The sequence below is a fragment of the Heterobasidion irregulare genome (genome assembly GCF_000320585.1).
Source record: "Heterobasidion irregulare TC 32-1 unplaced genomic scaffold scaffold_06, whole genome shotgun sequence".
Lineage (NCBI taxonomy): Eukaryota > Fungi > Basidiomycota > Agaricomycetes > Russulales > Bondarzewiaceae > Heterobasidion > Heterobasidion irregulare.
In genome coordinates this window covers 1688034-1714912 of record NW_009258202.1, presented here as the reverse complement: position 1 = coordinate 1714912, position 26879 = coordinate 1688034, and the positions used below count along the sequence as shown (strand labels likewise).

The 26879-nt window shown below is 54.7% G+C and overlaps 10 protein-coding genes across 10 annotated transcripts; 5 read left to right on the top strand and 5 right to left on the bottom strand.

The window, feature by feature from the left end:
• Nucleotides 1-81: 81 nt before the first annotated feature.
• Nucleotides 82-2058, top strand: HETIRDRAFT_45251 (MFS monocarboxylate transporter; the record flags this gene model as incomplete). Its single annotated transcript, XM_009548622.1, has 9 exons — nt 82-360; nt 423-588; nt 641-753; nt 809-857; nt 917-994; nt 1052-1333; nt 1400-1462; nt 1513-1731; nt 1790-2058. The coding sequence occupies 9 exons, from the start codon at nt 82-84 to the stop codon at nt 2056-2058; spliced, it is 1518 nt and encodes a 505-aa protein (XP_009546917.1).
• A 735-nt stretch (nt 2059-2793) lies between these two features.
• HETIRDRAFT_11979 (MFS monocarboxylate transporter) lies at nt 2794-4479 on the top strand (the record flags this gene model as incomplete). Its single annotated transcript, XM_009548580.1, has 9 exons — nt 2794-2826; nt 2886-3051; nt 3108-3220; nt 3272-3320; nt 3374-3455; nt 3507-3790; nt 3840-3902; nt 3962-4180; nt 4235-4479. Coding segments are annotated over 9 exons (1254 nt in total), but the record flags the coding sequence as incomplete, so codon positions are not given.
• An 874-nt stretch (nt 4480-5353) lies between these two features.
• On the bottom strand, nt 5354-6179 carry HETIRDRAFT_452362 (uncharacterized protein; the record flags this gene model as incomplete). Its single annotated transcript, XM_009549282.1, has 2 exons — nt 5354-5376; nt 5444-6179. 2 exons carry the CDS (start codon nt 6177-6179, stop codon nt 5354-5356), a joined length of 759 nt encoding a protein of 252 aa, XP_009547577.1.
• Nucleotides 6180-6394: 215 nt separating this feature from the next.
• Nucleotides 6395-7461, bottom strand: HETIRDRAFT_321340 (uncharacterized protein; the record flags this gene model as incomplete). The annotated part of the gene is made up of 7 exons (XM_009549281.1): nt 6395-6696; nt 6758-6783; nt 6840-6859; nt 6917-6943; nt 7003-7077; nt 7113-7390; nt 7440-7461. The coding sequence occupies 7 exons, from the start codon at nt 7459-7461 to the stop codon at nt 6395-6397; spliced, it is 750 nt and encodes a 249-aa protein (XP_009547576.1).
• Nucleotides 7462-9026: 1565 nt separating this feature from the next.
• Nucleotides 9027-10163, top strand: HETIRDRAFT_434783 (uncharacterized protein; the record flags this gene model as incomplete). The annotated part of the gene is made up of 4 exons (XM_009549280.1): nt 9027-9066; nt 9125-9699; nt 9776-9984; nt 10038-10163. Coding segments are annotated over 4 exons (950 nt in total), but the record flags the coding sequence as incomplete, so codon positions are not given.
• Nucleotides 10164-10865: 702 nt separating this feature from the next.
• HETIRDRAFT_452359 (uncharacterized protein) lies at nt 10866-12814 on the bottom strand (the record flags this gene model as incomplete). The annotated part of the gene is made up of 6 exons (XM_009549279.1): nt 10866-10933; nt 10986-11408; nt 11463-11811; nt 11868-12574; nt 12627-12749; nt 12799-12814. The coding sequence occupies 6 exons, from the start codon at nt 12812-12814 to the stop codon at nt 10866-10868; spliced, it is 1686 nt and encodes a 561-aa protein (XP_009547574.1).
• Nucleotides 12815-12958: 144 nt separating this feature from the next.
• On the bottom strand, nt 12959-18139 carry HETIRDRAFT_476604 (uncharacterized protein). Its single transcript, XM_009549278.1, has 15 exons — nt 18017-18139; nt 17678-17881; nt 17037-17618; nt 16568-16982; nt 16474-16512; nt 16221-16420; nt 16105-16165; nt 15656-16047; nt 15409-15565; nt 15207-15340; nt 14665-15138; nt 13853-14613; nt 13744-13801; nt 13525-13682; nt 12959-13467 (listed from the first exon to the last, which is right to left on the bottom strand). The coding sequence occupies exons 2-15, from the start codon at nt 17678-17680 to the stop codon at nt 13272-13274; spliced, it is 3630 nt and encodes a 1209-aa protein (XP_009547573.1). The 5' UTR covers nt 17681-17881; nt 18017-18139; the 3' UTR covers nt 12959-13271.
• Nucleotides 18140-19835: 1696 nt separating this feature from the next.
• On the top strand, nt 19836-21457 carry HETIRDRAFT_61922 (uncharacterized protein; the record flags this gene model as incomplete). The annotated part of the gene is made up of 8 exons (XM_009548678.1): nt 19836-20032; nt 20093-20265; nt 20321-20362; nt 20409-20563; nt 20637-20762; nt 20845-20980; nt 21044-21080; nt 21188-21457. 8 exons carry the CDS (start codon nt 19839-19841, stop codon nt 21363-21365), a joined length of 1041 nt encoding a protein of 346 aa, XP_009546973.1. The 3' UTR covers nt 21366-21457.
• HETIRDRAFT_123236 (threonine protease) lies at nt 21451-23174 on the bottom strand (the record flags this gene model as incomplete). The annotated part of the gene is made up of 6 exons (XM_009549277.1): nt 21451-21618; nt 21813-21886; nt 21964-22047; nt 22136-22313; nt 22436-22475; nt 22552-23174. 6 exons carry the CDS (start codon nt 23172-23174, stop codon nt 21451-21453), a joined length of 1167 nt encoding a protein of 388 aa, XP_009547572.1.
• A 358-nt stretch (nt 23175-23532) lies between these two features.
• HETIRDRAFT_319169 (uncharacterized protein) lies at nt 23533-24471 on the top strand (the record flags this gene model as incomplete). The annotated part of the gene is made up of 1 exon (XM_009549276.1): nt 23533-24471. The coding sequence occupies one exon, from the start codon at nt 23533-23535 to the stop codon at nt 24469-24471; it is 939 nt and encodes a 312-aa protein (XP_009547571.1).
• Nucleotides 24472-26879: the final 2408 nt, after the last annotated feature.

The window sequence follows — 26879 nt, the reverse complement described above, 5'->3', positions numbered from 1 at the left end:
GACGGCTCAAACGGAGACACGGATCTGCTTGCTGGACTGTTGTCCAACCGCTGTGCTCCAGAGGTCAAAATGGCAAGTTCGATGATCCTGTCTGACCCTGCGGTCGGTGAGCAGACCATTCAAACCTTCGAAGCCTTCGAGCTTGCGAACACATCGCAATCTGGATCAAAAGCTTCTGCTGGGGCGTCTTTCCTGGCGCTTAACCCTGACACTTCCAGTGACGCCGAAATAGCTCTGGTGCCATCACTTGAGACACCGTCGGAGGCATCTTCTGTCCGAGACCACTACTCCAACCATGACACGTCGCAGAGTGGTCTGATCTTACACCCGGTGGATGGTGGCTACCACGCTTGGTCGTTTGTATGTACTACAATTGATTCAATTTCCTCGAAGCTTCTTTTTAAAAAAATCGGTACATCTAGGTTTTAGGTGCTGCCCTAGTTGAGGCTCTTGTCTGGAGCTTCCCATTTGCTTTCGGTATATTCCTTGCTGCCTATTTACAGGATGAAGACCTCATTTCTCAGCCCCACGCTGAGACGTATCTTCCGCTCATCGGCACTTTAGCTTCAGGCATCATGTATTGTTCTGGTAAGCTCTTATTCACGCACTCGAGCGGCTATATACTCAGCATCCTTTATAGGTCCTCTCGTCTTTCCATACATTGCCAATCACCCGCAGCATAGACGTCCGTGCATGTGGATTGGAACTTTTCTTTGTTGGGCAAGTCTATTCGGCGCCAGTTATGCACGCAAAGTACGTCAAGCATTACAGTTATTCGACATGCAAAAACTCAACTGATCATACCCAGGTTTATCAGCTCCTCATCTTGCAAGGTGCCTTATATGGTCTCGGAGGAGGTGTGATATCTTCCCTCCAATTCATAAATCCCTATCGATTGATTGTACCACAGCACTAGTGTTTCATCCTTGTATCTCCCTCCTATCGGAATGGTTTGTAAGACGTCGCGGTTTAGCGAACGGCATCCTCTTTACTGGTAAACTCAAATCATTTCATTTCTAGCGTTATTTTAATACTGACTTCGGTGCCATAGGTTCTGCCGCAGGTGGCCTTGTCCTACCTTTCATCATCCCCCCTCTCTTGGACTCGTATGGGCCGTACAAGACGCTCCGAATCTTATCTATTGTCATTCTCCTTCTTCTCATCGTATCTCTCATGCTCATCAAGCCTCGGTTGCCTGAGAATAGGATCAGAGGGCCTGGTCCCAGGACAGACCCGTCGTCTGTATGGTTGAAAAGTTGGTCCTGGTGGGGTCTCATGCTTGCCAACACAATACAGGGCTTCGCATTCTTCGTCCCAATGCTGTGGGTTCCAAGTGCGTATCACACAGAATTATAAACGATGATAAGAGACGACTGACTATATCTGGGTCTCATCGTAGCATTCGCATCTGCCCTTCATCTGAGTTCTTCAATGTCATCGTTGGCGCTTGCACTTCTCAACGGTACTTTTTTTCGCCAGATATATCCGTTCTTGTCTTCATCTCTTGAATAGGTTCTTCGGCGCTTGGCCCCCTTGTCGTTGGGAGTCTGTCCGATCACTTTACTCCTTGGCTTATAGCCCTTATCACGGCGATATTATCTTGCATATGTACCTTCGTCTTTTGGGGTGCCATAGGAAATGTTGCGGGCTTGATGATATTTGGTGCCACGTACGGTCTCGTCGCAGGCGGCTGGAGTACCCTGTGGTCAGGATTTGTCCGCAAGATCTCAAGTGAGTTGTCTGCTTCGAGTGCCTTGCTGAACCATGCCCATCCTGATATTCGCCGTAGAAGACGACCCGTCCCTCTCGATGTCGTTGTATGGCTTCCTGATGCTCACGCGTGGGCTCGGAAACGTATTGTCGACACCCGTCTCGACACGCCTAGCAAGCTTATCTTCAACCATCACGGCCACTGGGTATAAAATGACTGGATTTGACCTCGAAGGAGGTAGATTCGGAAAATTGATTGTATATGTTGGGACTTGCTATGCAGCTGCTGCTATCATCGCCCTCATTGGTTGGGGTGGTGAGACGATTGCAGCAAGAAGACATTCGTGACTTCTTCTGAACATCGCAGCCTCAGTTTTATGTAAGTAGAACTTCAGGATCGGTGTTCTGGTGCTTCTGTACCCATCTGTACCCACCCCTTGTTGACACACTGCTGTTTTCCGAATTATTACTCAAACCGCCTGTCGCCAAAAAAGAAACGGTCTAGATCAGCAGGACCAAAGGAGATTTCATTGGTGAACTCAGTTCTCCCGGAACAGCTGACTCGTCGCATGCTACAAGTCTGTAGCGTTGTGACTTACTGTTTCTTGTCTTTGCCTCGACCGATCCCGTTCAATTGGCCTGATCTGGAATGCATCCCTCTCATTTTCTCGGAGCGGACCGATATCGTAACGGTGAGTCAATCTAAACCTTCCGTTTGACTACGATGTCTGCATGTTGTCCTCCACCCTATCTCTTTCGTGAAGAGTAACCGGATTTGTATGATCGATGTTCTTTCTATAGCACTATTTAAAGCAGGACGTTGCGGCTCACATCCTCACCATCATGCCTCCTCTACCCGCCTTACAGGCGACCACTGTGACGGACAACAGACCATCGGACCTTGGCATTGAACTCTCAGAACTTCGACTTCAAATCGAGCAAGGAGATAGTAAACCTTCTTCACAAGATGCCTTGCGGCCCACCCTTCCCAATCCTTTTGAAGATGGCATCATAGAGCCGGAGCAAGCTACTATACTCTCTGTTGATCGTGACGATGGGTCCAGAAACGAGCTCGAGCTAGCTCCCGTCGACAGGGGATTCGGCGCTTGGTCTTTTGTAAAATTTCCCAACAAAAAAACCCAGTCAATTGTTTATTCATATGACAATATGTCTAGCTATTGGCGGCCGTCATCATAGAAGCCCATGTTTGGTGCTTTCCGCTCGGATTTGGTCTCTTCCTTACGGCCTACCTGGACGAGCCGGCCTTGGTATCTCAACCTAACTCATCCTTCCTATTGCCATTGATCGGGACATTGTCGACAGGTGTCTTATACCTAACTGGTAAGATCACTGTGCATCACGTCGCCGCTGGTAATTTGAATCATTCGCCTCCTTAGGACCTTTCTTATATCCCTATATTTCCCGTTACCCTCAGCATCGAAGGCCATGTATGTGGGTTGGATTTTGCCTGTGCTGGACCAGTCTCCTTGGTGCGAGCTACACAACGAAGGTACTTTTTCCACTTCTTCCAAAGGACGCTTATCGAAACGACCACTTTCAGATTCAAATCCTCATTTTGTTGCAAGGAGTCTTATTCGCATTGGGAGGGGGTATGTCATTATGCCACATTCGAAGAACGCCCACCCAATCAACTCATTCACAGCATTACTATATTCACCATGCATATCATACATGTCTGAGTGGTTCGTGAGGCGTCGCGGGCTCGCGAACGGCATCCTTTTCTCAGGTGCGTTGTGTTGTATTGTGCGACATGACGAATGCAGACTGTGTTTCACAGGCTCCGCTGCTGGTGGTCTTTTTCTGCCCTTCATCATCCCGCCCTTGATTCGTGCTCACGGTCCTTTCGCAACATTGCGAATCCTTTCTGTGGCGATCATCATTGCTGTGTTCCCTGCGCTGTTCTTCATCAAACCTCGTTTACCCGAGAAACGGGTCCATGGTCCTCGTCGTCGATCCGCAGGCTCCGGAATCTGGCTTTCAAGCTCTCCATGGTGGATTTTAGTAGTGGCTAATACCATTCAAGGATTTGGTTACTTCGTTCCTATCATCTGGCTACCGGGTATGTGGTATCATCTCTTCCAGGTAGTTTGACTGATCGGATGCATCAGTGTACACCTCCGCTCTGAATGTCAGGCCCTCTACAGCTTCACTCGCACTGTCGCTGCTCAATGGTAAGGAACAAAACGTGTACACAAGGACATGCCATCGAAATCTAAGACTGAAACTACAGGTTTTGCGGCTGTCGGACCCCTTGTATTGGGAACTCTTTCTGATTATGTCTCCCCCTGGCTACTTGCAGTCATCACTGCTACGCTGTCCTGTATTAGTACCCTAGTTCTATGGGGTGCATTGGGGAACATCTCTGCGCTAATGGCATTTGGCGCCACGTACGGGCTTTTTGCAGGTGGGTGGAGCACGTTGTATACTGGGTTTGTTCGGGGAATCACTGGTGAGTCATTCACCTCGAGTGGGCTTTGAAATGCTAAGAACTATCCGTACATAGAAGACGATCACTCACTTTCTATCACCCTTTATGGCTTTTTGATGCTCACCCGAGGACTCGGGAATGTCTTATGCACTCCAATATCGACAGCGCTAGCGAACATCTCTACAGACTTCGCATACCCTCGAGAGGGGAGAAGTGGATTTACATTAGAAGGCGGTCGGTTCCACAAGCTGATCGTGTACGTCGGAATGTGCTATGCTGGGGCTGCTGCAGTTGCTTTGGTCGGTTGGAGCCGCGAGAAGATCGCAAAGCGTAGAGTGCTATAGAGAGCGGAAGTCAATACACCTTATACATAACGCACTGTAGATGTTTAGATAGATATCGTGTTTTTTTTCTGATATACTTCGTGGATCGCTTTGGGTTTGACTGTTCTAGTATTATGAAGCGATCACTTGAGGTGTCGTCCGTCGGGATTGAATGTAAACGACCATGTATCCAGTGGCAGAGTCCAAAATGATTGTCAGCTCAACACGAGTTTTTGGGACAAAACTAAACTTGTCCAGTGTTATGCTCATGTCGTCTGTATGATCGCTCGATCTCGCGTTCCTATACGGCGCACGGATTGTCCGGATGGCGTAGAAATACAATAGGCACAGTCATTACTAGTTCGTCGCGTCATAAATGCTGTGATGAGAATTCCAGGAAGCAGGAAGCGCCAGGCGGAGAGCTCCTATTATTTAAACACAATGATTTGATGCTCCTTATACCAGGGGATTTGATTGGTATCAACTCAATGCTTCGCTGCGAAGCAGCTCGTGAAACCATATTATGGTCTATGTGATCGAGATCGAGAGACACTGAGAATTGTAGCGGCGACTGAGATCCGGGAGGCACGACAATGGAAGAAAGAGCAAACGTACTCGTGTAACTCGATTCGAACACTGGGCCTACTAAGAATTGACTTTGTCTTCCTATGTTGGGTATGACCAGAGCCTGCGGGGAGATTGCGTTGGAGGATTGAAACAGGAGTTTGTGGTATTGGAGGCGTAGGTTCCACTCGGGGAGGTATTGGGATTGGTTCAATCAATGGGGGTGCTGTAGATTGCAGTGGAGGTAGATGATGAGTGCTCGTGGAAGCCGGCGTCTGGGCTTGGCTGTATGCATTTTGTACGGAAGCTATCTCTTGACGATGGCGTTCGCTAGATACTATGCGGAAAATAACACGAAATGTAATGAAGGAAACCCCAAGAAGAACGTGCTGCACACCTTCGAGTAGTCTGAGATCTGCTTCTCTATGAAAGCTCTGCATCAACGCAGAGTAGCGTTTGACCTGCCATCCCATCTGATTCGCTCGAGCTCTGTTCCCCTGAGACAGCGCCCACTTCTTTTCTTCCCTGAACCGGCGACGCTCGCTATCCGCCAACGACGCCTTCTTCCTCAGTGCTGCGATCTCGCGCTCCAGGGGCGTCATCGTATGACCAGGATCCACCCAGTCCGATATAGACTCCCACGTGTTGGTACTAGCTGTCGTGGTCGAGGGCGTCGACTCCAAGAATTCGCGCCGACGGCGGACGTGATGCTGCTCGCGTTCGACGCTCGAGGCTCGCCGAAATTGGACCAGCCGTTGGCGAGGGGAAGGGTAATCAACAGCGGATCCTTCGTATCGTGAGACTCTATGTTGTGCGGTAGTGTTGTCCTCCAGAACTTGTGATAATAAATCCGTGAACAAAATGCCCAGGGCCACACCGAGGATGGTACAGGCGCATTCGGTCGTGTTATGTGTGGCCATAAAATTCATCACCAGACGGCCGACCATGGCGAAGGCGACACCCAAGGCAAGGTAATGGAACTCCATGATGAAATAGTAGAGGGCGACGCCCTGCCAGAGGCCACTGAGGACATGGTCTTCGACGGTGGGGGGATCGCGGACGGTGACGAACTTATTAAAGGAGATACGAGCCCCGAGGCCTAAGATAAGGGAAATGGCTGTTGTAAAACGCATGGACTGTGCGTGTCAGAGGTAAGCATAGGGTGTTCATGAAAACAGGGCCTTCCCTCGATGGCCGTAATAGTTCCGCGTGTTCTGCGCAAGGCGCGTTGCATTTCCTTTCCTACACGTGATCGCATCGACGAGCTTGCAAAACGAGTGACATATACGACTGGAGTTTATCTACATTAATAAATCCCTCAACCACCACCATCCGAACAGATCGCATTTCACTGCTTGCGATTGCGGTCCGAATCAGTCTCAACATCTACATGAACCTTAACACCTCCGTAGTCCTCCGAGTCGTCCTGACTGAAGCTGTGGAGAGGAATATTGACCGCTCCGGACTTCATTTGGGCGGGTGAGCCGACCGGGAAGCCATTAGAACGCTGATAACTTGGCGCGGAGGGGTTCGGCCGCGATGGAGCTGAACGTGCACTGTAAGTGGCTGACTCCTGGGTGTGGTTTGGGGCCCTCAGATTCAAAACCAGCCTACAGCAGAGGCATTGAGAAAGAATCAGAGCGAGGAAGCCTGAACGTCAAAAGCATGCGTTAGAGGCACGGGAAAGCAAAAAAATGTTCGTGATGCTCACTATTAATGTTCTGAATATTCGCGTTGCTATCAAATGATTTCGTATTAGTACCCAAGAATCATCGGACAGTAAAACCTAAGACCTTTGGAACATGAAGGCAGCCTAACTCAAGATGACCAGACGTTAATAAAATCAAAAGAAAGCCGCGCGCGCACATACGTTGAGGACATTAACAGCAGCCACGGCCTATAGAGAAATCCGTGTTTGAACAAAACTGCCAAAGCTAGAATAGAAGGTGATCTCACTAAGAAATAAAACAGCCCCTCTCGAATAAATGTGACCAACAAAGGCGACATATGAATGTGCCGGGTTTGGAAAGCCTGTATACCGAAATCCAATTATCAGAGAGCTTTACATATTGAGGTTGGTGACAAACCTTTGCCAGCGTTAAGAATGTACAGATAAGGTCGAATGCGACCGGCGCAAGCCAGAAACCACTGACGACATGCTTGCCAGGGAAATCACTGGCTGTGCATGGACCTTTCGTGCCAAGGGCGAGGCCTGTTTGATGCACACCAGCGATGGAGACGTAAAGAAGGAACGCAGTCTCGCCAATCAATCCAAGGGAAAGCCCGATTGCGACGTATTTATTCTTGGCGAGGAATGCATACGTTCGGACTGCGAGAATAGCCTCTACGTGGAAGAATGAGCAAGGTCATCATGAAATGAAGACTAGACATACCAGATCCGAGGGTTGTCCACATGCAAGTAGCTGCAATAAGGTAATGCCTGTTCGATTGCGATGAGGATGTATACAGATAGAAGAGAATTTGAACCCACAATTTTTTGCACGCCTGAACCGTGAAGTTGTCGTTGAAAAGCCAAAGATTCAGGGCGAAGCAGAGGAGACCGTAATATCGTGTCCACAAGTACAGGAATTTGACCAATGACCACTTTCGTTTCCATATTCGGTCGTATTCCACTTCGTGACCCAACGTATCAATACATACGCATGCACATATGAAAAGTAACGGAGCAGCGTACTTTTCAGGCATACAAGCCAGTCCCATACTGCGACGGCCATCTATTGAAAGATGAATAGGTAAAGGCACACGAACATATAGATAGAGATAGAAGCATACCATGGACGACGTGTAGACTTGCAGAACATGAATGAGGCCGAGTCCCGTAGCGATCAGCTCTGCGATAGCTTCGTCGCCTCCGCTTACTGCCTCCGCAGCAATTTTGTTGACCTCTGTCATTCCGGACATGACGGCTATTCTGCTGACAGCAAGGTCTCAAGCACAATAGTACAAATAGATGGTTTATGAGAAGTCTGTAGCTCCGGCGCTTTAGCGAAAATGGGGGGAATTCGCTCGTGGGGTTCGTGAGTTCGCAGGCGTCCCTTATATGAAGCAGAGAAAAGATCCCTTTTTGTTGAGATTCATGTCATCGGTCCATAAGATCTCGCGGTTACTCGAACGATCTGCTCCCGGACGCAATAGAAGTAAGAAATTAGGGTGGGAGTTTGGCTCCGGTTAAACATGCACAAAACAGAAATAAGTGCCGCTGTTTCGTTTGTCAGCATAGATGAAGAGATGTCCATCAGAACGCTAGGGAAGGTTACCTGACCTTGTGTATTTCGTATGCTGTCGTGTGCTGAAGTCAAGCATTATCAGATTGTAACAAAGGATGTCAGCAGAGAAGGCTACGATTGACGTGCGCCTGATTATCTGGCGACCCTGAGTGAAGCTGCCTGGAAGTCTCACGGTCAAGGCCTGTCAAGGCTCTGATGCGGCGCTTGCCGCAAAGTACCGGTCCGGGTCCTGGGCGATATAGCAACGATGCCCAGACTTTGCGACGGCGTCTTAAATGTCCAGCATGCTTTGCATTGGCAGAGATTGGCAGACGTCTTCCTCGAACGCGTGACACGAACTACTCGCCGGTACGGCAGAATGAGCATCGTCGCTGCAACGAGATGATGTTCCTGGCCGTCAATGTCATGACTCAAACTCCTTCTATGCTATAATGCCTATTATGGCAATGAAATGAACACACCGGAGCAGACCCGGTCTTGATGTTTTTTGGCGACACCCTCATGCACCCAGGCAGGCAGCCCGGCAACCTATAATCGCAAACGTACACATAGATCTAATGTGGGTCAGCCTCCATGGAGACCACTAGTGGAATATGTTTTGCCCTCATACGTACCAGCATCAAGGCATTTAAAAGCCCCCACTTCTCCCAAGGTCGATTCCGATCCGATAAGAATCAGCTCCAGTCCGCCTTTCACAAATCGAAACAAATACCTTACCCTCCAACGCTGTCTCGATGTCTAAGTTGATTGCCGTGACAGGAGCTACTGGGCAGTGAGTTCTGCCAATTCCTATTCAACGAACGATCACCAGAGTACGTTCGCACTCACAGACAGGGCTCGTCAGTAGTCGAGTTTCTTCTGAAGGCACCGACCGACACTTTCAGTATTCGTGCCATCACTCGTAACCCTTCTTCGCCAGCTGCACAAGCGTTGGCTGCGAGAGGTATCGAGGTCGTCCAGGCGGACCTAGCCTCCTTAGAACAAGCTACCAAAGCCTTCGAAGGAGCCTGGGGCGTCTTTGGCGTTACCCAATTTTACGAGCACGGGTTCGATGCCGAGCAGCTACATGGAAAGCACATCGTTGAAGCGGCCAAGGCTGCAAATGTGAAGCACATCGTCTGGTCCACAGTTGAAGGGCGCGATGGCGAATGCGGCGCAATCAGCTGGAAATCTAAGGCTCTCATCGAAGACCGCGTTATCGCATCTGGCATCCCCTACACGCTCGTCTATATCCCGATGTACTACGAAAACTTCTGGACGAGCTTTTTCGCGCCGAGCTATGACGAGCAAAAGGGTTTCAATTGGAGCATCGCCTTCCTCCCCGACGTCCCGATCTTTGCGTTCAGCGTTGCAGACCTTGGAGGATTGGTCGTTCCCGCTTTTAGCCAGCCGGAGCAATATAATGGTACGGATTATAGTTTTTTTCGCTAGATCCTTTGCGTTCGACCTCTGTTGTATTAATGTGAAACCGGTTCGTTCAGGTGCAAAGATCAAGACCGTTACCGAGTTTCTGACCCTGCGCGAATTGGCAAGCCAGTTTAGCGAGGTTGTAGGTGAGAAAGCGAGCCTCGCTCTCGAAATGACGCCTGAGCAATTTGAGGCCTCTCGTTTCGTCGACCACCCCGCTGCGGAGTTGATGTATCTGAGCTGGGACTACGTCAGACGAGCAGGCCCCGATAGTGGCGTTCGCGTACGTTGGTTTTTTTCCCTCAGGATGGCACAGGTCTGATTTTGGCGCATTAGGACCAGAACCAGACCTTCTCTATTTACCCTCACGCAAAGACCTATCGGCAGTGGGTAAAGGACAGTCAGCTGGTAAAGGATCTCGTGGTGAAATTGAAATCAGAAGTCAAGACAACGAGTACTTAATGTTTACATACTTATATTGGTTTCGAGGTAATCAACGGGATGAACGAGATCCGTGGGTCATTTCGGCTGTTGGAAAAAAAATTGATCCACCAGTAAGCAGTGGACGGAGGATGAACAGTACCGGTTTGTGCCAATGGAAGCATTCGAACGACGCTTGGTTGATGCTCTGATAGGATGATAGATGGTAACTTCTCGACGCTTTCTTTTGTTTAAAGGTCGATCATACAGCGGTAGCATTTTTGTGGAGGAGCAGAGCGATCTAGATCTCGGTAAGACAGGTACCCGATATCTCATGAGATCGAGCTTCTCCGTACTTCACCTGGTCGTAGATATGGAAATCTTGAGAATGGGATGCCACGCTGCGCTGAAACTTACTGTCTTCGCCGTATAAGCGGATGGTCACCATCCCGGCTGCGCAGCATCATGATATGACGATGGGCCAGCGTTGTGGTGCTTAACGAGACGTTTCCGGTTCATTTTTGCAAAATGTCGTTGCTTGTGTCTTCGTGGATGCCAACGACCGTCATCCTCCAACAGGGTGTCTGTAAGCATAGCCGTTCATTTGGATATGTGACATGATTTAGAGTGTTTCCTTCTGCGGAAACTAGTCGCGTGATCCAATGCTGAACGGTAGCCTAGAGGGAACACAGAAAAGCAAGACTTGATAACAGTACACGGATAAAAAAGACAAGTCAAAACAAACTATACGTCCGTATCCACGTAATTAGCCATAGGGTCCTCTGTCATTCGTCGGCCTCGCCGATATACCTCTGTGGAAAGATCAGCATTGATCTATGAGGGATAAAGATGACATGGACGCACCCAGCTCGCCTTCAGTCACGTCGAACTTCTCGGTCTCTCGCTCGTCACTTTTTGACTTCTTCGTGAATCGATCGTCCCCTTCGTCTGCCCTCGATTTCCTCTTCCTCTCCTCGTTGAGGACCCCCGTCATTTTATCCTGGTCAATTTTCTCCCCATCTTCGTACCTCTTCTTTCCGGGCGCCTTACCCTTGTCAGTATGTCCGGATTCCTCCAAGTGTGGCTTAGATGCAGCATCAGCTTGAGGGGCAGCGGGAGCAGACGAAGCAAGGAGACTCTGAGCACTGGACGCTTGCGCGGCTTCCTTGCCAGATTCTCCAGTACAGTACGAAAGATGGATGACGGAGTGACAGCAAGCATAACCCCATGTTCCAGAGGCGAGGTCGTACCAAGAGCCCCACACCGCGACATGATTGTTGACGAGCACTATATATGCAGTGTTAAGATGCAAGTGTGGTTGCAAGACGACGGCTGACGTACCATCTTCAGGATACTTTGAACGAACTTTCGCTCGTTCCTTACCGTGAATGATTTGACCTGTCTGCGAATACTCCACATATTCTTCGGTTTGTCCCTGCAATAGCTCTTTTGGCGCCTTCTCCAAATATTTCTCGCCGCCATACTTGTCCAAGATACTAATCTTCGTTGCGTCCTTCAACTCTTCTTTTTTCTGCCTAAATTGCTTGTGAAGAAGCTGGCCCTGCGTGGGGTTGGCGTTCAAATGGACATCATTGCCCCTCGCGGCTGCTTGCCACGCAAACAGTTGCAACTCTTGGACATCTGGCGCCTCACCAGAGTGCCGCAAAAAGTTGTCACCTGCAAACACAGCCTGCACAGGTTCAGAAGCGGATGCAGAGGCAAGGTTGAACGAAGAAGAACACTTACATCCTCCGGAGGCATATTTTGGACCGGATTGTCGCGCATCGAACGCGTCTTCGGATCATAGTACGCACTCGAAGGGTCCAAGTTGACGAGGTATTTTGCCGTGTCCTCACGGATACGCAGATTACGGACCGTTATCCGCGTCTTCGTGTCCATCTTCTGCCCGACGGCGTCCGCAGCATCAGCATATTTGTCCTCATCTGCGTCTTCCTCATCGCTAGACCCGAAGTCAGCATCCCCTTCCTTCTTCTCCCCCTTGCCTGCCTTCGCCACCTTCCTGACCGCTGCAAGATCCGTTGTCGTCTGGTTGTCAATCTTCTCCTCCCTCAACCTCTGTCGCTCCGCCTCGACCGCCTCGTACTCCTCATAGATGTTCTTGTGCTCTGCGGTGTCATACCCGTTCCAACGATCCCGCTTCGCATCATAACCCGTCGGCACCTCCTGCAGCACCTCGTCAGCTCGGATGTTCTTGTTGGAGTACTTCGCCCCTTTCTTTCGTGGTCGCTCAGTGCACTCCTGCTTCTTGTGTCCCATGGCACCGCAGTTCTCGCACGCGCCCTTGCGGTACTTCTTCGCAGCCGGGCCAGTCTGTATGTTCCTATCGTACCAAGCGTCAAGTTTGGGAGGAACACGCTCCTCCGCGGGCCGGCGCTGATGGTTGAGTGACGGCGCTCCGGTGTCCAAATACCAAGGAGCCTGAGAGATGTATTCTGTGCATGGAATCAGTGGACCATCAACGTTGTTCCGAAAAAGCTCACATACGCGGGATATGAGGGTTGATAGCCCTTCCCTCCTCGTCTATTGCGGCAGGTGCGGTACCAGCTTTTCGAGCAGCATCGAGGTCCTTTTGCCTACGGAACTCCTCGCGTGACAGCTTTCCAATGGCTATTACAATGCTTCAGTTCTTGTTCGTGTCCACAAGGCCTATGCTTACCGCTGGAAGACGCCATATTGGGAGGATACAAGGAGCAGAGACTTCGCAGTGGCAGTCTGCTGGTCCCTGGAGCGCTATCAAATCCGAGTGACTAAGCATCCAATTGCGGAAGTTGTCGACTACAAGCACACCAGATTTCATTGATTCCGCAGAATACCCGTCATGTTTGATACCAGAGAGATTTGTTGTATGCGTGTACACAGGGGCGTGAAGAAAGAATTACAGGACAGTATGCAGGAAAATGACAAAAAAAAAGGAATAGCGGATCGAGACGGTAAAGTGTGCCAAAATCCAGCGCGGCCAAGATTATAAACGTGAATATGCAGAAAAGCACCACTCCAATAAGCAAGCAGATACGCAGTAGAAGTGAATGAAGAGAGACAGAGGAGCAGAGAAAGAAGAGGGGATTGGATAGAGTGAGATAGCACGACAAAATACAAAAGAAAAAGAGAAGAAGCCGCTTGGAATGTCCGTCACCGATACGACTTGCCGTTGGTCTTCGCAGACGATGATGCAGACGCTGGTAAAGCCCCGTTGGCCTTGCTACTCATGGTTGTCCGTGGTTTCTTTGACGTACCAGCGTCTGTGGCCTCCTTCATCACCATCTTCGCATGGATCTCCTCGAGTTTGGCCGCCTTGACCTTCTTGGGCCAAAACAGGGTAACAAATCTATGCAAGCAACATGAGAATCCATAGAAGGTCGCAGAACAGCAACAAACGACTTACGTCCACAAATGTCGTCGCCATCGGTCTCGATTCTCACCAGCGGCTTGCTTTGTGTCGAGAACGACCTCGATGCGCCGTCCGATGGCGGCCAGAGACTCCTTGAGGATCGCGACCTTGTCGTCTCTAGGCATCTCGCCCCCGGAGAGCTTCAGTTGTTTCTAGGGGACAAAAGACCCGGCGTCAGAATCAATCAGGCGACTTCGGCGCCACACGACGCACCAACTGCTTCTTGACTGGTCGCAATTCCTCCTTGGTTGACGCCTCATCCATGGAAGGGCTAAATACATGTAAGCGGCGGAGTCATGTAGGCAGGGTAAAGATCACCCACCATTCGTCCGACGACTCGGAATCTGTGAACGTGGGCGTTGGCCGTCGCTTGCGTTTCCGGGAGCTGTTGTCTTCCACCGATGCGACCGCCTCGCTCTCTGCTCTTCGCTTCAGGCTGCCGCTGTGCGAAGAGGAAGCGACCGGCGCGGGTGACACAGACTTGAGGTGTCCCTTCGTACGAAGCGAGCTCTCGTAAGACCGCAGCTTTTCATCGTGATCGCGTAGGATACCAAGCAAGTAGTCGCCTCGCCGAACCAGGTGGATCGCATTCGGGATGGGCTTACTCGCGGCGTCCTCGCCCTTCTTCCCTTCCTCGAGGAAGAACTTTCCGTCGAGGTGCAACTTGGGATCCTTGGCCATGGCCTCCCAGTTCCCGAAGCCGTACAAAAACGCACCGACGAGGAGCATCGCGTCGTCCTGCGGGCCCCATCGTCCCGACCAATTGAGAGTGGGACGTATGTTCTCGATCGGGATCACCCAATTGTAAAGCTCGGCAGTCGTGAGGTTGTTGAGGTGGTCAAAGAGGACACGGAGGTCGCGCGTTCGAGAGACGACGGTTTCGGCGTTGATGTTTCCTACGTTGCGGTAAGTAACCAGGACAGCCTTGCTCTTTTGCGCCGTGGTCAGAGTCTCCCCAGCAGCGAGGCGCGTTCGCTTGGTCGTTTCGTTCTCATCCACCGCGGTAGCACAGAGCTCGACAATATCATCTGCGACGTCGATGATCATGCCCTTGTTCTTGTCTTTGAGCCTTGCCTCTTCGACCTACGGAAGACCATAAGATACAAGCCAAAACCCGACACAAAGACAACTCACGATGACATCATAGCGCTGACGAATGTCACCCCACCGCTGCATACTTCGAATCAAGACGCGAACATCCCTCTCCTTGAGCTCCATAGCCTTCTGGCTCGCCGACTTCCTCGTGGGCGCCTGCGTCTTGGCTTTCTTCGCAGCTGGCGCCGACGCTGGCTGGTCGCCGTCCATGCCCTCGTATGATACGGGCGCGTGTGAGCGCTTACGGTCCCGGACGTCCTGCGACGCAAGCTCCTCGGCCTTGCGTTGGTCCTCCTCGCGCTCGACCTTTTGACGTTCATCAAGAGGGATGATGTCCTCCCAGCTCATGTCGTTCTTGACGTCGCTGACGGCTGCGAACGTTGCAAGGAAGCCTTCGCCACCGAGCGAGGCGCCGCCATCCCCGCCGTCGGCCATGGTCTCGTGGTCCTCAGCGCGGTTGAGAATGTCGTCAAGATCCATCTCGTCGAGCTTCTTGTTCTGTTGCGAGTCGTCCTTGTCAAACCTAGAACCATCCGAACGGGTCAGCAAAGAAGCACAACGTGGTCGAAGAGTAAAGCAACCACCGACATTTTCTGTGCGCCGTACTTGAGCACGGCCGTCAGCTCGTCCTTGCTCAGGTTGTCGGGCTTGGCCAACTCCTTGACGTTGCCCTTGTTGCTGAGGTGAGCTTGGGAGGTGTCCATCTGGTTGATGACTGGAAGAGTGCACAACCATAGCGTGAGCGGCGCAGTCGCCTCGATTGGTCCAGACACGACGACGTACTGGCATACTCCAACACCATCTTCTTCTTCGCGCGCTCAAGGACATCCTCCTCCATCGTGTCCTTGCTCACGAACCTGTACACGCTCACGTGCGACTTCTGTCCGATCCGGTGTGCACGTGCCATCGCCTGTAGATCGTTCTGTGGGTTCCAGTCGCTCTACAAGGCCCGATAGTGAAGTAAATTAACAATGAACTCGGTCAGGGCCCATTGATCGCGTCGGCATCCGCAGCGTAATATCGCACTTACATCGAAGATGATCACCGTGTCCGCGGTCTCCAGGTTGATGCCGAGGCCACCTGCACGCGTCGAGAGCAGGAAGACGAAGTCCGGCGAACCGGGCGCATTAAAATGCGCGATGGACTTCTTCCGCGCGTCCGACGCAACCATGCCATCTAGTCTCTGATGCGCGTATCCCCGCAAGGCCAGGTAGTCACTCAGGATGTCCAGCATACGCACCATCTGGCTGAAAATGAGCACGCGGTGCCCATCAGTGCGTAAGCGTGCGAGCAGCTTGTCCAGGAGGACCATCTTCCCGCTGTTCATCACTAGGCCCTTGAGTGTCTCCTCAAGGTTATCAGTCTTGAGCTCTGCACCATCAAAGAGATAAGGGTGATTCGCCGCTTTCTTCAGCTCCATGGCTGCATACAACATGTCAGATGCTTCTCAGTGTCTCGGAATCATCACTGTATGCGCACCAATGTTGAGCAGGCTGATGTTACTACTGCCATTGGCACTCTTCACAAGCCCTGCAAAATTCTGTTAAGAGAAAATCAACGTCATTGTGTTGAATTAGACGAACGGAAGGCCGTACCTTCGTCAAGATGTTCTTGTAGAAAGATGTCTGCATGGCGGACATCTCAACTCGCAAGATGCGCTCGCTCTTCGTGGGAAGAGATTTGAGAACGTCGCGCTTCACCCTGCGCAGCATGAGCGCCTCGAGTTGCTTGTGCAGAGACTTGATCTTCGTCTCATGTTCGGCATCGTTGAGGTCAAACTCATTCGTCAAAGCGACTATCGTCCATCCGGTCAGGCGTTGACACCAAACCCAGTTGACACAAACTTACATTTCTCCGGCATCAAGAAATGCATCAACGAGAGCAGCTCTGGAAGTTGGATTGCATGAGTGAAAGGTGTGAAGCCGCTCTTTTCTAAACGCACCTTTCACGCTGTTCTGGAGCGGCGTGCCGGTGATGAGAAGCTTTGACGCTGCCGCAAATGCCCGCAGAGCCTCGTAAAGCTGGCTCTCCGAGTTCTTCAGCCGATGCGCCTCGTCAACCGCCAGCACCTGCCACTTGATATCACCGAGCTCCTTCGAGTCTCGCAAGGTGAGCTCGTACGTCGTTAACAGCACGTTCAACTTGAGCTTTTTGTTGGACGGGCCAAATTCGTACTTGCGGATCACCTCGCGCGCAGGCGCGGTGCCAATGTACGTGATCACGTTCAGCTCTGGCGCCCATGTCGCGAATTGGGACTGCCATGCGGTGATTGTGGACAACGGGACGATAACGAGGAAAGGACCATATTGTCGCATCTGATTGAACAGATACGAGAGGAACGCGACCGTTTGGACAGTCTATAGAAGACCGTCAGCATATGGAATCAAAAGCGAGGCCAGTGCCGTTCTGACCTTGCCGAGGCCCATCTCGTCTGCGAGGATACCGTTCTCGCCCTTTGCCCACAGGTACGCCAACCAGTTGAGGCCCGTAAGCTGGAAGTCCTTCAGTTCGCCACCTGTTGCTGTGATGTAAGGCGGATCCTCTGTGATCTTCTCGAATGCAGGGCGCTGATGTTTTGGGTAGACTGCACTCTTGTAGGGGTACTTGGCCTCCGCTTCGCGCACGCGGTATGCATCAAGCTCATTCTTCGCAATCGTGCGCACCTCGTCTTGCGCCTCCCAGGTGCAGTGCTCATAGTTGAGCCCGGTCCACTTGCAGAAGTACTCGACCGAGCCATCCGTAGCCTCACGCTGCGCGACGATGCGCTCGACCGTCTTATACGTCTCAAGCTCCTCCTTTTCGCGCTCCTTGTCTAGCAATAGTGTCTCGCGCTCCTCCGAAGTGAGCCCTGGAGCCGTGAGTCGCACCTCGTATTGCTTGTAGGCCCTGATATAGTTGTCGACGCGCTTCAGGCCTTTGAAACGCTTGAGGAACTCGTAAGTTTCGTCGGTGTTGTGCAGGTGAGAAAAGTTCTTCCACTTGATGTGGAAACGCTGCGCAATGGCAATTCCCCAATGAGATGACCAAAACACAAGGAACAATGCGAACGCACCATATTTTCAGTAAAAAGATCTTCCGGATCGTCCAAGCGAGTCTCATCTCGTGAGTGGCTCAGAACCGACTCGATCTCATCCTCTTCCTTGAGCTGCGCCGTGGTATCGATATAATAGCCAGGGTCTGGTTCGTCGTACTGCGCGAAATCTTCGATATCGTCTGCGTAGTTCGGGACCTTGACCCCGCGAGACGAAGTCCGAATCTCATCTCCCGAAACACGCGGCCTCTTCTTTTTCTTCGAACGAGCGCCGTACTCTGAGTCAGAGTCGGACGAGGCTTGTCGCGAGACTACGGCTGTGGCATGGGCTGAGAGGCGAAGGGAGCGGTATGGGCCGACGAAAAGCGCACCTTTTGGCTTGGACGGAACCTTCTTCCTCTTTGTGGTAGTCTTTTTCTTCGTGCTCCCATAATCCTCGTCGCCGTAAGAGGCGTCATCTTCGTCGTCGCCAGGGGCGTCTTCGTCCGGAGAGTCCTCGTAGCCCTGTAAACCAGCGTTGAGCGTAAAAACGGGGAATAAAGGGAGATAGGAAACATACGGAGTCCTCGTCTTGGATGACCTAAATGAAATTGTGCGGAGGTTAGAATTAAAATGGAACTACCCCACTTGACATTGAACCACCAACCGGACGTTTAGGAATATTGGATGAGGATGCGGTAGGGACATAGCTGACGGGAGCGGGCTCCTGATCGTCGACGTAGTCGCCGTCGGCATCGGCGTCGAGGTCGTCCTTGAGGTTGTCGTTGTCGGAGTCAGAGTCGACCTGCATGTTGTCGTCGGAATCGTCGCCGTTTTGGTTGTAGCTGTTGGCGACGGAGATAGGTGAGTGGACCGAAGGGTTATCTAGCTGGTTGAGGGCGAGCATGATTGTGGCAGCGGAGAGAGGGGACGATGGGAGGGGGGGAGGAGGACGTTGAGGGTGGGGGTGATGGGGGAGGGAGGGAAAGGGGGGACAGTGGGCGTTGCTCTCGTCACGTCGGCAGATGTGGAGGGGACTGATTCACACGCGTGGCCATCGCTACGGGCAACGCCGGGCGACGCTCGTTCGTCACGGGCGGTGACGAACTCCGATATAAGCGTTGTTCTCGACAAATTGGCTCATTGGGGCTGTTCGTGGACCATTGTGCCTCTATCTGTGGCCTGTTTCGGGCTGAGTGTGCTCTGTTCAAGGACGCCGTCCGCGTCTGCGCATGCGCACTCGCATTGACCAAGCCCCCTCCAGGGCTCATGGCCAGGAACCCTGTGCGCTAGATGTCGTCCGCCACCTCTGTCCCCGTCACGCCCCGGCCTTATCAAGCCACTCGGCCACCGGCTCGACTCGGGCGCCGCCGTCTCGCTCACCCTCGTCCACACCGTCCCTTCCATTCTCGGCCCTCCGCCGCGGCGACGCACGCCCTGCGCTGACTCCCGAGACCGTCCACCACCCCCACCGTCACGCACCTTCCCGTCACGCCCGTCCTTCTCAGCCAGCCATCAATCATGTCTGCCTCGCCGCAACACGCGACTGCGCCCCACGCCCTCCCCCGGACGTCTGCATCCCCCCCTATCGCTTCGCTCACACACACACACACACACACACACCCTTCTCCTTCTCTGCCCCCCCCTCCCTCCTCTCCCTCCTTCTCCCCGAACGAACATTCTGCCTCGCGGCGTGCACCTCCTTCTTCCAGCGTCCTGGGCCCGGTCTCGCGATCTTGTCACCCGCCCCTTTGCGCCCTTCGCATCAGAACCGCATCAGAATTTCTCCAGCGGCTCAGCAAAAGCACCGAGGCCGCCCCAACCACGTCGAGGCCCTGCGGCCGTCATCGAGCCTCTACAAGGTTTGCACGTTTTCCTGTGTCTCTCGGGTCCTCGATCGCCAGCGCCAGGCCCATTCCCTGCCTCCTGCACTGCTTGCTACTTAGTCGAGGATCAACGATCCTGGGACCAAGTCATATTTCTGACGACGCCTCGTGCACGCTGCGTTCTCTTCGATTCACAAAGTCCTGCGGGGTTGCGCAGCCCGTGCGCAGTGCTTGGCTGTATTAAGTTAAATGTGTAGTCGTAATGACCCATAAATGGAAGTTGGTCCGCGTGCGAGGCCCGGAAAGTTGCAAAGTGTGCGCCAAAGTGGCTGATCAATGTCAAGTGGCCACCGCTGCGACGGACGCTCGGGGTGGAGATGGATAAACCGTCCCATCTGTCGCTCGTCCTCGACCTCTCCCCTTCCCAATGGCTCCTCTCCGCTCAGCACACGAACCCCTTTCCGCTTCCTTTCCACACCTTCCTCGCACACCTCCTCACCTTCCTCAACGCCCACGCCGCCGCACAACACGATAACTCCCTCGCCGTCTTCGGCGCCTTCCCCGGGAAGAGGTGCGCACCCGCCCGCCCATCTGCTCAGCACCGCTCTGACCCCGCTTGGCGTGTCCGCAGCGTGCAGCTCTATTCCTCGACTGACCCGCACACGGAGCCTGATGAAGGCTCCCCCTCTCTCGCGAATGCAGTAGCAGACGCCAACTCATATCGGCCGTTCAAGCTCGTCGACGCTGCCATCGCACGCGCCATCGCACGCGAGCTAGACCTACTCGGCGAGCAGGATGAAGAAGGTGCGCGGTGTCATCTTGCTCGTCTAACTCTGCCCTAAATCTCCGTACTTCTTAGCACCCGTCGCCCTAGTCGGTGCACTCACCAAAGCGTTATGCTGTGAGCACAATCTTTCCTTGTTCTGCCTGGTCTGACCGACCCTCAGATATCAACCGCATCACGCACGTCCCCGCCGGGGCGACCACACCTGAAGACCCCGCCACCCAAGCTTCCCCCCGCATCCTCATCCTCTCCGTTTCCCCCGACCTCTCCTCCTCGTACATCCCCATCATGAACTCCATCTTCTCCGCGCAGAAGCTGGTGCGTGCGGTCCTCACTCTGAACAGACACCGCATACACTGACAATGCATTTTTGGCACCCACGCGGGCGTAGAAAATCACGATCGACGTGTGCAAGCTGTTCGGGCCCGAGACAGTCTTTCTGCAGCAAGCCGCCCATCTCACGGGCGGGTCGTACATCTACCTCGAGCGGCGTGACGCGCTGCTACAGTACCTCATCGTGCGTCCTGCCCTCTGCTGTCATGTTTGCCCAGCTGACTGAATGAACGACCCGAACACTTCACACCGCGCCACATTCGCAGATGTCGTTCCTCCCACCTCCAGCGGTCCGCGCCGTGCTCGCCGTGCCGACGCAGGACAAGATCGATTTCCGCGCGGCGTGCTTCTGCCACAAAAACATCGTAGACATCGGCTTCGTCTGCTCCGTCTGCCTCTCCAGTGCGTTCCCACTCATCCTCGGCCCGCTCGCCCGCCCTGATCGAGCTGACCTTTCCCATACAGTATTCTGCTCACCGGTCCCAGTGTGCTCGACCTGCCGGTACGTTTTCACATCTCATCCCACGCTCCCCGTCAGGACACAGCTCACCGTCACGTCTTACGTTACTCTGACTGATGTGATGCTGAATGTCTGTCTTGCTAACGCAGGACAAAGTTCCCCATCAAGACGCTCCAGCGTCTGAACGCGTCCCGACCGCCAGGGCCCATCAACAGAGCTGCAGGCAGCGGTACCGGTGGGGCGGGCGCGGCGAACGGGACGCCCCCGAGGCCATTACAGTCGGCCGCGGGGCGCCAGAACACGCCATTATCAGCGAGCTTGCGGTAAGCCTCTGGTAAGCCCTGGATTTGCAGAGCGTGCGTTCGGGTACTGTGTGGACGTTGGGACGTTTTTGTATTATTAATCAAGTGTATCACTGTATGGAGCCTTGGTCGGTGCAGGCTGCTTTTGATGTCTGAGATTTGGCCTCATAAGGCTGACTGGCTGGCGGCGCATCGTGCATCCGCTGTTCGTGCTCGCACCACGCCATAGACCACCGGTGCGCCACACGGAGACCGATGCTCCTGCCCTCGGGGATCGGCTATGACAGCGGGAGTGACGTGATGAAAATCGGCGCTTGGCCCGCTGCACGCGCGTGGATGGGGTTGCGCAGGACCCTCGCCTGGAAATAAGCAAGCGCATATAGTACGCGTGTGTTAGCGGGCGCAGCGCAGGGCCGCTATGGACGCGCTGCGGCCGGGGGCGGCCGCGAGAGGGCCAGCCAGGGCTACGCACCTGGGGTTTAGGGTTCAGGGAGGACGCGTAGGCGATCGCCATGCTGGGCGTCGTGAACGCGCACCAGAGCCGCGCTGCACGCATCGTTCGCAAGCAGGACGTGAGCGGGCGCCGCGAGAAGCGCGGAAGCGCGGGCGAGGGAAACACGCACGGGTGCACCGCGCGCCGTCGCGCTCCTTCGTCAACAGCAGCACACCCGCGTTGGGCTCGTCCTCCCCACGCGCGGTCCAGAAGTCTGCGCGTGCGGTGGTGGGTCACGGTGCGGGAGGGGGGAGGAGCGTGAGCGGCGCGGGCGGGCGGAGGCAGGGAGCGTTGCGGCTGACCGTAGAAGCGGTCCACGAGCACGGTCCGCAGCGTCTCGTGCGCGTCGGGCGCCGGGGACGCCGCGAGGGCGTCCGCCAAGGCGCGTGCGAGCGCAGACTGCACGATCAGCTCGCCCGTTCCCGAGACGCTGCACGCGAGCACGTCGTCTGCCCAGCAGCCCGCGCCGAAGATCGCAGCCTAGAGCGCGCACGATGTGAAGACAGTGAGCAGCGGAGGGTAGACGCGTCACGCCGTGCCGACGATCAGTCTTAGCGCGACGAACGCTCAGCGGTCGGGCTGGTAAGGAGCGATGTACGTGCCTCTCCGACACGGCCAGGGGACTTGAGAAGCAGGCCGCCACTAACAGATGCATGTTCGACACGAGACGCAAGGGAGGGTCGCGAAAGGCTAGTCGTGCGGAGGCGCACATACGTACCTGGACACACCAGCCGCGAGGCCTCCGGAGCTGTCCCAAACGACGGCGCCCACTGTATCCTGCCGGGAATGCAGGCCTTCGACGTCTCCCCACGGGCCCTGAGCGCCTCCCTGCGCCATGCGCGCCTTCCACACCTGCCATTCCCGCCGCGCCCTCGGCGAAACCATGCTCTCCGGGTCCACGCGCCGCACCCCCGCCAGCAGCGCCGCGCCGTCGCCGACCACCAGCAGCGGCGGCACCCGCCCGAGCACGGCGTCCTTGGTCCTGCGGCCCTCGAGCACGGCCCTGGCCGCGGCGATCGGGTGCCGTACGCCGCTGACGGCGCCGACGCCCCCGAAGACGCCGCTGCGGCCGTCCATGAGCGACGCGTCGCACTCGACGCGGCCCGCGAGCGTGAGGTTCGAGCCGAACCCGGCGTTGAGCGGCTCGGCGTCTTCGAGCGTCATGACCGCGTGCGTGAGCGCGGAGAGCGCATCCATCGGGTTCGTGGCGAGCGAGAGGAGGGCGGCACGCGCGGCGCGGCGCAAGGCGTCTTTGGTCGCAGCATCAGCACTTGGGGGGTGTGCGCCTGCACCGCCATGGACGGCGACTAGGTAGAACGGTGAGTCAGTAGGCGCTTGCATGCCGGGGTTGTCTGCTAGCATCGAAGCGACGCTGAGATGGATCGAGCAGATGGAAGGGGTGAGTTGCTCGGGGTCAATGGGACCTTTTCTCACAAAGCGCCACGCCTCGATCAGGGTCCCTCGCTAGCGCTAGCGTTGTCCGCCACCTTGCCTTGTCCGCCGCCTGTGTTCGCTTTATCCTCTCTCAATATATATACCTCGCGAGCGCGAAGGCAGTTCCTCATTCTGAACTCACTGCCGCGCACTCGCAGCATGCGCTACGTACATCTAGTTTTTCGCCAGGCATTGCATGCCCCCGCGCCGAGACGCTAACGGACGATTCCTGCCACGTAACCGCCCCGCTTCCCCACCTCTCGACATGTCCACCTCAACCAACCCAAACCCCGAGACTCCAGTGTCCGACACCGTCACCCAAGCTCAATTCCATGGTCTCGCAACCGAGGTCTCGAGCCTGACAACAGGGATGGCCAACCTGCAGCTCCTGCTACAAACAGCCCTCCAGGCGGCCGCCAACCTTCCTCCCGAAGCGGCAGCCGCCCCGGCTCCGGCACCGGCACCATCCGCCGTGGCGCCCACAGCTGCTGACGTGCTTTCATCGCACGTCCCCGGCTTCGTGCCACCCGCATCCACCAATCCTGCCGCTGGTGCGTCCCCTTCCCTTCTCTCCCAATTCCCCTTGGTCGAGGCGGCAGTCATCACGGCCATCGTGACCCATGAATTTCGGTCCTCGGATCTCTACAAGCTGGACCCCCAGTACCGAGACAAGGCCGACCGGCGCATCCTAGCCCTCAACGGCGACACGCTGGAGCTCCAGACCGGTGACTCCTCCGCCAAGGAGTACCGGTCCCTAAACTCAGTTATCATCCCCCTTTCCACTTATTTTTCCATCCTCGGATCGGCAATTGCCCCCATGACCCCATCCATAGGATTGGTCATCTCGGGCTTCTGGGCTTACACAGCATCGCTGATGCAATTCGCCTCGGAATACAACTGGGCCGCGGTGCACGCCTACCACGCCGACTTCTTTACAGCTCGGCGACGAGAGATGCAGACGGGCGACTACAGCAAATGGGGCCGCATAGATCTGGACATCCAGACCCGCCGCTTGTTCGGCCACAACAAAGCGGCGCGCCCCAATGCTCCCGCGCCCAGTGGCACAAAGACGAGAAAGGCAGGTGGCACCGGCTATTGCATCAAGTACAATACCGGACACTGCACGACGAGCCCTTGCCCCTGGGGTCACCCACACACATGCTCCACATGCGGCCAAGGGCACCCGGTAACCGAGCACAAGTAGGGACTCGGGCCGGCAGACGCTCACGCGCTCCGCCCAGGCCCTGCTCGTTTTCTCGCCTCCAAGTCCACCGGCCCCTCGCTCCTCAACTCGTTCCCTCCCATCCACATCCCCCCGCCTCGCCCCAACTCAGCTCCGCGCGCCAATCATCCCGCCCTCCAACCCCCGCACCGTCCGCTCGTTGCCTCGCGTCTTCACGCCCCCGCTTGGGCCCAATTTCTTTCCGAGTACCCAGACCCCTTGTTCGTAGATACAGTCATGGATATTATTAAACACGGTGCCAACGTAGGCTACCATCACGATCACGCGCGCGCGCAGTCCAGCGAAAACTTAAAATCCGCACTACTGCACCCCGATGCCATTACCGCCGACATCGCAGCCCAAGTTGCAAAAGGCTGTACGCGCGGCCCTTTCGACGCGCCACCCCTCGTACACTTTCGAAGCTCTCCGCTCGGAGCTGTCACGCGTAAACGGGCTACAAAAGTCCGTCGCATCCATCACCTCTCATGGCCTGATGGGACCTCGGTAAATGACGGCATCCCTGATGACGAAGCCGCCATCACATATGACACATTCCATCGAGCCGTTGAAGATCTGATCGCTTCCGGCGCCGGATCGCACATGATCAAACTCGATCTCGAACAAGCCTTCCGGCAAATCCCCGTCCGACCGGCAGATTGGCACCTGCTCGGTTTCACCTGGATGGATCAATTTTATTATGACATCGTCTTCGGATTCGGCCTGCGCTCTGCCCCATATATTTTTAACCTATTTGCCGAAGCACTTCACTGGATCATCTCACATCACATCCCCAGCCGACTTCGACACTATCTCGACGACTTCCTTGCAATCTTTTCCCCCAACATGGCGCCTCCAGACGTCCTTGCTGCGAAGGACTGGATTATGGAACTTGGCCATACCCTCGGTCTCCGCTTTCAGCCTGAAAAAACTCTAGGTCCAGTGACGTGCCTGGAGTACCTGGGTCTAGAACTTGACTCTGTCGCAATGGAAGCTAGGCTCCCTGCTCCGAAGCTTGACATCCTGCGCGATCTCCTCGCAGAATGGTCTGCGCGGTCCTCCTGTACACTCCTGCAACTACAGGAACTTGCAGGCTACCTACAATTTGTATCACAGGTAGTCCCCCTTTCACGGGCATTCTTACACCATGTTTTCCGATTCATGGCATCATTCCGCACCGATCGCTCGCATCGGCGCGTACCTCGCGCACTCCGTCGTGATCTCGATTGGTGGCAGGATGTCGCTACCACATGGAACGGGATCCGGCTTCTGACGCCAAGCCGCGCCGAGGTCCACATCTACACAGATGCCAGCGGTGCAAAAGGAATCGGCGGAACCACAGGCTCACAATGGTTCTCTTCTCGTCTTCCCCGCCGGCTCCGGGGCCGGGACATTCAGTACAAAGAACTATACGCTGTCCTTCATGCCCTCCTTTGCTGGGGCCCAGACCTCACCGGCCGGCATGTCATCTTTCATGTTGACAACCAAGCTGTCGTCCAAGCGCTTCTCACGCTGTCAAATCGCTCCACTCCAGTCGCGGAGCTTCTGCGCCGCTTCCTTAATTTAACATGCCGCCTCGACCTAACCTTTTCCGCGGTTTGGCTCTCTTCCAATCAGAACGCGCTCGCTGACGCTGCTTCTCGTTTTAATTATACTCAACTATTTGATCTCGCCCCTAATCTCGATCGACAGCCCTCCTACCGGCGCCTCCGTTTTGGTGGTATCAACGCTTCCGACACGTCGCACCCCAAGTCGCTTTTTACCTATGGCACGGGATCGCGTCTAGCACGCGCGCCACTTACAGCGTCGGCCAGAAATCCTTCATCAATTTCGCCACTATTAGCGGGCACTTCAACCCAGATGGAGCCCTCCTCCCGGCCAATCAAAATGCTGTCATGGCATGGGTGGCCTGGCTCGGCGGCCGAGTCCAACCCAAAACCATCAAAGCTTACCTCACGCATCTCCGATCCCTCCATGTCGACACGGACCTTCCTTTCTCGGCAATCGAAGCGCCGGTCGTCCAACGCCTTATTCGGGGCATCAAGAGATACCACGGTGAGGCCGGCCGCAAACCCAAGCAACCAATCACCCTCCCCATCCTTCGCGACATCCTCAACCACATGCCAGATTCCCCTCAGCAACTCCACCTCCGCGCCGCCTGCTGCCTCGCCTACTCCGCCCTGCTCCGCTGCGGAGAATTCACGACACGCGAAGGCACCTGCCGGGGCTTCGGCACCGAAACCGGCCTCACAGTCGGTTCCATCAGATTACTCCCCGATGCCACTAACCCGACTCACGCAACAATCTTTCTCCCCGGCTCCAAAACCGACCCCTTCCGCAAAGGAACTACCATCACGGTCGCCGCCGCTCCTCCTGGCTCCGCAACCTGTCCG